The 8255-nt window shown below is 45.5% G+C and overlaps 1 protein-coding gene across 1 annotated transcript; it reads left to right on the top strand.

Annotated features, from left to right (window-relative positions):
* Positions 1-3905: 3905 nt before the first annotated feature.
* LOC123425693 (sphingosine kinase 1-like) lies at positions 3906-7915 on the top strand. Its single transcript, XM_045109405.1, has 10 exons — positions 3906-4429; positions 5451-5573; positions 5678-5778; positions 5928-6000; positions 6265-6351; positions 6474-6551; positions 6695-6765; positions 6911-7213; positions 7369-7491; positions 7602-7915. The coding sequence occupies exons 1-10, from the start codon at positions 4039-4041 to the stop codon at positions 7797-7799; spliced, it is 1548 nt and encodes a 515-aa protein (XP_044965340.1). The 5' UTR covers positions 3906-4038; the 3' UTR covers positions 7800-7915.
* Positions 7916-8255: the final 340 nt, after the last annotated feature.

The following is an 8255-nucleotide window of genomic DNA, read 5'->3' as shown; positions in this document are numbered from 1 at the left end:
CGATATATGAATCTCGGCGGTACAAATACGATGACCTAGGGTAGTTTCCAAATCTTGATGGTACCAATTTCAATCTCGTAAATTCGGATTCTTGAAATGCCGAAAAGTTGGTCACTGTCTTTCAATGGCACCAATGTGAAAGTTGGTGGTACCGAGTGATTAGGGTTTGGCAAAGAATGTGTCATTGGGAAAATCAGTAGGGTCGAGTGGGAAAACTTGGTGGCACCGATTTTGCTGTTTTGGATTGGGACAGAGATTTTTGTGGGAGAATGACCGAATATTCTTGGTGGCTATCTCTAAGCACTTGAGCAACCAATTCATCATAATACCCCACCCCCTTTTAATAGTATTGGCTTTCCTATGGACTCAAAAGTGATTCCTCACAAATGTAAAATGTAGAGTCCTCTTTCTTGACAGTTGAGCCAATTCTATTCCTTTCATGGCATCAAGAGGTTTCTCCTCATAATCCTTTAGCCAATGCTTTATGTGGACTATAATTTATATATACTAGGTAAAAGTGTTAGTCCAAGAGACAATGTATGTTGTCATGAATTATCAAAAGTACCAAGGGAGCATATGTGCTTTCATACTCCTTCAAGTTCCGCTCGGGCGGCTCCGAGGTGCGCATCAACCGAACTGAAGGCGTTAAACTCATGTTCGGAAAATTCAGGATGAAGTAAGGATTCTTTCCATCGATGATGGTTCATTACACTCTCCACTTCGGAGTTGGTAACCGAAACCTTGTCATGATCCTCGATGGACTAACGTGTGGGAGGAACCTCCCCATTGTCCACCACCGTCGAGGGGGTGGGGGTGGTTGTGTTCGGTTCCTACAGAATACAACGACAAGTGTAAATACTTGTCATTTATTGGAAAAGCAATGCTTATATTAAAATTGGTACCTCTTGAAGGGGGGAGCAGTTGAAACGGTCCTCGTAGATGCTACGCGTTTAGAAGACCGACCATTATTCGGTGTGGGTTCGGCAGACCATACAATGATAGGTGTTTGGCGCCTGGGACGATGACCCGTTGTAGCAAGAGGGGCCATTGTGGCAGTTGAACGACCTTTTCGGGAAGGAGTTTTCTTCCTTTTCTCCTTGTTCAATGAAGGAGGTATCTTCAGATAGTTAGCTATGAAGGTGACCTTGGTGTCATTTACACTCATGTGATAAAAGAACCCATTTTCAAAGATGGTCGACGTATCCGGATCATACGGGATCCGGTGTCGTCGTCCTTGGCATAGTTCTCTAGCTGAGGAGGAGGGCATTTGATTTTTTTCTACCACATGCCTTCACTCCTGTTTAAACAAAATTTCAGCAGTTTAATCAGACAAGAGACGCTATAAAATCCAAATTAGGGGAGTTGAACTATACTAACCCATTCGATAGGGTTGTGATTCGAGTAGCCTTCCTTGGTGTTCTGACTGATAAAGTCTTCCTTTTCTTCTTCATAAAGGTCAGCCAATACGGCAATCAATGCTGCTGGATCAGCCTGGCCGTCCCGCTTGTATCGAGTAGCATCCCGAACCATTGAATTGCCAAAGCGGATGGGACCTTTGTTCGAGAGGTTGAACACACCGCCTTATGGCCTCGGCCATTACACCAATCATAGTAAGCCGAAAGTGTGTCAACAACTTTACCTTGGCAACCAACCATCTCATCTCCGGGCCATCTTCTTTATAAGGGCTTCTTGGACGCCAATTGAACCACTTCTTAAGAGGAGTAGTTGAGAATTCAGACATACCCCTTCAGACTGGGTCAAACAAAGGCACGTCTTCGATGTAGAACCATTCCGAGGTCCACTCTTCGAAAGCTGCCCTCGGGGTCCCTACTGGATACCAAGTCCCGACTATGCGCAATACTTCGGCTCCTCCGACTTCATAAATAGTCCCGTCCTCATTTCGGGGGACGAGGCAGAAAAACTTCTTCCACAATTCGAAATGGGCTTCGCAACGTAGGAACTTCTCACAAAGAGCGACAAACCCCGCAATGTGGAGGATGGATCCAGGATTAAGGTGATGAAGTTGGATCTCGTAATACTCCAACAGGCCCCGTAGAAAGGGATGAATCGGGAAGCCTAAGCCTCGTAACAGGAATGGAATGAAACATACCCTCTCCGACGTGTTGGGCTTAGAGAATCTTTGTGCGAAGGCCTCGTCGTTAGCAGAGGTCAGTCCAGGGAGGGAGGGTGCCAGATCTGAGTCGGGAAAACACCCTTGCACCTCAAGCTCGCGTAGATGGAGGCGCGAGACTGAACAACTCACCCAATCTCCTGGGAGAGAGCCATGAGGGCGCGAGGATGAGCCTGGGGCAGTTGCCATATCTTCATTTCTCTCGTGTTCTTCTCGATGCGTTGGAAGGGCACGCATATGTTATATGATGTGCAACTTCTTTTCTTTGGGAAGGAACCTCTTATTTTCATTGGCGTGCAGGAATCATGAAGGTGGTTAACTCTATGAAAGGAAAATGTTCATTTTTTGTGGGCCCTGCGACGTTTCATCAGTCGCGGGTGAAGGAACAATGCAGAAAAGGATCAGCCGGATATAAGGTGGTACTCACCTCGCAAGCCGAAGATCGAAGAAACGAGAAGATGGTGAGCCTAAATTGCGGCATTGGAGGCTACTTCGGGGGCTACTGAGGGAGTCCAGAACTATGGGGGTCCTTGGGCCATCTGCCTATTCTCATGGGCCGGACTCCCGGGCGTGTTCGGTTGTCATTGGAAGTATCGGAATCAGGATGTACTCTTCCGGAGACTTGGTGTATGATCCAAGACAGTGTAGCATCGACATATTCCTTCTTTATTGTAACAGACCTTGTGTAACCCTAGCACCCGTGGTATCTATATAAGCTAGGGGACCATAGTTCATAGGACACATTAAGCTCATTATGATTAGGGTTCAGACCACCACATCCAATCTCGAAGTTGATCAACTCTGTACTCTGTACTACTCTATCAATACCAACAAGAGCAGAACGTAGGGTTTTACCTCCATTAAGAGGGTCCGAACCTGGGTAAAACACCGCCTTCTTCGTCTCTTGTTACCCATCGACCCTAGATCCATAGTTCAGACCCCTTCTCGAGATCAGCCGGTTTTGACACTGATAGGGGTGTGATTGTGGGTGGAAGAGGGTACACCAACGTCAAGGAAGTTTTGAGTGCAACGGATGATCTGGGACGAGGCGCGATGACGCCGGCGTGTTCGCTTAGCTGGGTTTTGTTGGCTTTTTTAGATTTTCGGAGGGAGAAACCTCATGGGGAAGGAGGGGTGCGTCGTAGACATAAGGACAGATTATTGCACAAAAGGTGTGAGCGAAACTCACGACAAATGTCAAAGGGAACCTCATTCTTTCTAAAAATAATATAAAAAAGGTAAAGAAATAGAGTTGAGGCCCTGTACATAGGCTATGTTTGATAGCTATTAAATCTCATCATATCAGTTTTGGTTATTATTTAATACTTTCTATGTATCTAAATAATTGTAACCAGAAAAAAACTAAGGTAAACGTTTTCACCCGACGCGCCGGCCGAATCGTTCAGCCGATCGCGCGCGGGCTGCGCGCCTCGCTGGCTAGCTGCATGTAATATTTTTTCGTCAGATTTGCTGCAACAATGTGTGAATTTGCTTCAAACGTTTTTCATTTTGCTACATTTTGTTCATTTAAAAAGCTGCATCCACGGTTGGTTGCGACTCGTAGTACTGCCCAAAACTAAACTAGTTTTTTCTAACTATGATTATTTAGGTACAAAGAGAGTAGATGGTTGCCAATTTCTTTTGGTACGTCAATAGCTCTTTGCTCATTCTAGTTTGTGTTTCTTTTATCATTTTGGCAACTCATGAATAAACCCAAAATATTTTCCAAATTTTAGGGTCGCCAACTATTTGACCAGGTGAGTCTGGTCTATATTGGAGGAAAAACCATAACCACGTCGCCTTCTTCTACCAAGCTCCATGCGCTCGCTCGCTCGCTCCAAAGGCCCCAACCACATCGATACTTCCCAGCTGAAGCTCCTCCGTCTCGTCTCGTCTCGTCGCAGTCCATGGCCGACCCGCAGGCCGGAGCGCGAGTCCCACCGGAGCCCCAGGCGGAGACCCTGGTGGAGCCCGTGCGGGTCAACGGCTCTGCGGCGGAGGCCACGCTCTCCAGCGCCGAGCTGGCGTGGCGCCCCACCGGCGCCGGCCGCGACAGCGGTGGAAGGCGGAAGCTGGAGCTGGAGTCCGACGTGCTGGGGTTCCAGGTGGAGGGCAGGGCTCTCAAACTCGCGACCTTTACGAGGGGGGACGTGACGGGCGCTGGGAGGCCGCCGTCGCCGCCGGGCTGCGGCGGAGGTGCAGGGGACAGGAGGAGAGGGGAGGTGGCGGTGGAGATGGAGAGCGAGGAGGCCGCGGAGAGGTGGGGGCACGCCATCAGAGATCGCTTCGCCTCGCTTGGTAATCACCATTTAATTCTCTGATCCTCTGCTTTTTTTGTTCAGTTTAAATGTATTGATTCGGTGATCTCGTGGCTGCTCTTTCGGGCCGACTCTCGGTGCGATTTGGATACTTGAAAATTTCCTTCTCTGTTATGGTCGGAGGAATCGGGCTCGTGCTTAATTTTACTTGATGAGGTTGCGCTGCGGGCTGGGTGGAATCCGTTGACCTGGTTAGAACCAGGAAATGACTGTTAAAGATAGCCAGGAAACAGCCCAAACCCAGCGGCTCAACCCGTTTCGGTTAACCGAACGTTCAAGAAATGAATTCTGGATTGGAACGCTCGGAGAACCCTCTTCCTTGCTGTTTGTACGGAGGTTGCGTGTCCTGGGCACCTCTTTTACATGATTTGGTCAAGCCGTCATGATTGGGCAACTCCATTCTTGTAGTGGCTTCTTCTCCTGAGGCCCGGGAATCATGCTGCTCCTACACGACGCCCTTCTTAATTCATTCCTGATTTATTGTTGGAGATATTTTTATAGGCCTGTCATTTTCTACTTTGATGAAGTGCTCTTGTCAATGTCAATTTCGCCATTAATGCTTTGGAGTGTTCCATCTGACTTCAACAAAGAAAATAACGGGTTTGCTATTTCTCAATTGAGTGAGAAATAGATATGGCTCAATCCATGCTATAGCCGTCTGATTCTGCGCGGAGATTCGTGCAAAATTTTATTTTTCTAGTTTTTTGGTAGTTTTTTTTTCTCTATTGTTTTTTCCAGGAGACAATTGATTGAGCCCTAGGCATTCCCAAAAAATAAATGCGAAACCAATTCTATGTTTTCGAGTATTTCCATAATTCAGTAGAATTGATCCAAACACCCAAGGATTTTTCTTTCCTGTTCTTCCGGGCTTTGTGTAGTATCAGCTCTAGTTTGCTTGGTCTTACTTTGCGATTGTTTACACTTCTGAACACAAGCATGTAGGACATTAACTGTCAAGAAATGCTGATCTGTTCCTTGCACTATATGGCATTGGATAATAGGTCGACCGAAGAGATTGTTCTTCATAGTGAACCCTTACGGTGGGAAGAGAGGTGGACGGAAGATTTTCCAAACCGAAGTTCTGCCTCTTATTGAAGCTGCTGACATCCATTACACCATGCAAGGTTGTGATCAATGTTTATAAATTGTCTACTTTTGAAAAGATAGATGTGGTGCCCCTCTTCTGTTTTTTTGGCTATGCTAAATTTTATGCGTGAAACGTCCTCAGAAACCAATTACCGTCTTCATGCTCAAGAAATTGCTGGTTCACTGGATCTTAGGAAGTATGATGGGATCATTTGTGTTAGTGGAGATGGTATCCTTGTAGAGGTTAGCAAAATATGTTATTCTCAAATGAGACCTGCTGGAAGATACACTCTGTTCAGTATCTTCAGATCTCATTCATAATCTTTTAAACTGGTTTAATCTATTTGCTTGTATGCTCTATTTGGTTTGAATATATTTTGTGTTGACTGTAGGTTGTTAATGGTCTGCTGCAAAGAGATGATTGGGACAAAGCAATAAAAGTGCCACTAGGGATCATTCCAGCAGGTATATGATCATTGCAATATCCTTATCATAGTGCTGCATTGTTGCACGTTGGTGAGCCGTACTATACGTTACAGCCGTTTATCACTGTAATATTCTTTTTTTTCTTCTAAAAACATTAGAATCATGAATAGCTTATGTTCCCACTAAGGAATGGCTTTAAGTCTGTAACTTGTGGTTTTTGTTTTTCCCCGGTGAAGCATCTGTGTACTTGAATGTCATTAGTATGCTCAGCACATGTTTTACACGTTATTACATGTACCACAGGTACTGGAAATGGAATGGTACAAGGTCTATTGCACTCTGCTGGTGAACCCTTCTCTATGTCAAATGCTGTGTTTGCAATCATCAGAGGTAGTATGTTCTTCCTTGATCTTCGTCACACCTCATTTATGCAACCATGTTATGTATCCTCCAAAACAATCTACATTTTCATGTGTACGAACAAAGGCTGATACAACCTTCCCGGAACACAGGTCACAGACGTGCCCTCGATGTCACTTCTGTTGTGCAGGGAAAGACAAAGTTTTTCAGTGTCATGATGCTTACATGGGGTATGCATTGTATTAGTTTGATGCTGCCTTTTTCCAAACTACAGTTGATAACACTGGCCATCCTTCTCAGAGCTTCTTCTGTCACTTAAGCTTTATGGCAATATATATATTTCACAAACCTGAAAATGATTTATGAACTGCAGGTTTGGTAGCTGATATTGATATTGAGTCAGAAAAGTTTAGGTGGATGGGAAGCGCTCGCATCGACTTTTATGTATGGTTCATACCCTAAAATAAGCCTCTATACAACACATCACTATATAATATGGTTCTTAATACTCGAGTGCTAACAGAGGCGGTGGAAGTGTCTTTCAAATATTGATGTAGTAAATTCGTTCTTTGCTCTGACTTTGTTTCAGTCCCTTCTACGTGCGGTGAACTTGCGACGGTACAATGGGCGTATTCTTTTTGTTCCTGCCCCAGGATATGAAGGATTTGGTGATCCTGTGGAGCAAACTATTAGTTGTAAATCAAATGGGGCTAGCAATGCCGTCGAAGGAGACATAACAAATGTTCATAATAATGAAACATGTACCTATTCAGGTCCTTCAACCGACGACCCTGATCTTGAATGGAGATCATTGAAGGGTCCGTTTGTTAACGTTTGGATCAGCAATATTGCTTTTGCTAGTGAAGGTGTAATGATAGCGCCACAAGCACAGGTTAATTTCACTCCATTTTGCTCTATTTCTTCATATTTCGTCTTTGATGTGGTGAAGGCTGAAAATACTCTCACACATACAAAACTGACGATCAGTCATTGGCATTGTCAATCTTGGCTCCATAGCCTAATTAATTATCCTTTACCACCGTGCAGTTTGCAGATGGCTACTTGGACGCAGCTATAATCAAGGATTGCCCATGGTCGGTTGCACTCGGGCTCTTGCTTCGGATGAAGGATGGTAGCTACATCGAATCGCCCTATGTGGAGTACTTCAAGGCATGTTTCTAGCCCCATGAGCTCCCAGAGTCCACTGTCTAAGAAATACGTATACTCCAAACATGCATGGTCATGCATCTACTGAATTGTCATCATCTCTGCATCTGTAGGTGAAGGCTCTCCGGATCGAGCCGGGCCTGCGCGTCGGCAGCAGCACCATAGGCGGCATCATCGACTCAGACGGAGAGGTTCTCGCGAGAGGCGACAGATCCCAAACCAAGGAAGAGCCGGAGCATCTAATGGCGTATGGCCCCCCTATCCAACTGACGGTGGATCAGGGGTTGGCCACCATCTTCTCCCCAAGATGATATGAATTATTTCTCCCTTGTTCCCCTCTTCTTACCCCTCACATGGTTGCGTCTCAGCACATATTGTATGTAAATACTCACACAGAAATGCAAGAGGCTGTTGATGTTTGTCTGAATCCTGGATATAACCGATGGCGTCAGAGCTCAGTCAGAACTGAGCCTCAAAAGGCAAAAGTATAAAACCTTAGGAGAATCTGACTAGTGAAGGAAAGGGATATTTTTTTGAGTTGATGGGTCACACTCTGGTTGTACTCGTTGGCATTGACCAAGACACACAAAAAAAAAAGCGTGGTCTGATGAGTACTGTTCTCCGCTGATCTGTACTAGAAAGGAAGTTTGACTGTCCTGAAATCACCATAATTTTCCACCACAACACGTTAGTCACTGTTGGTGCATCTACAACGGGACTCCCCAAACACCCCCTCTCGCCCAAACGTCTTGAGTGCATCTCGTGTC

This window comes from Hordeum vulgare, chromosome 2H, assembly GCF_904849725.1.
Source record: "Hordeum vulgare subsp. vulgare chromosome 2H, MorexV3_pseudomolecules_assembly, whole genome shotgun sequence".
Lineage (NCBI taxonomy): Eukaryota > Viridiplantae > Streptophyta > Magnoliopsida > Poales > Poaceae > Hordeum > Hordeum vulgare.
Note: the sequence above shows the minus strand (reverse complement) of the source record. Positions and strands in the feature narration are given on the sequence as shown.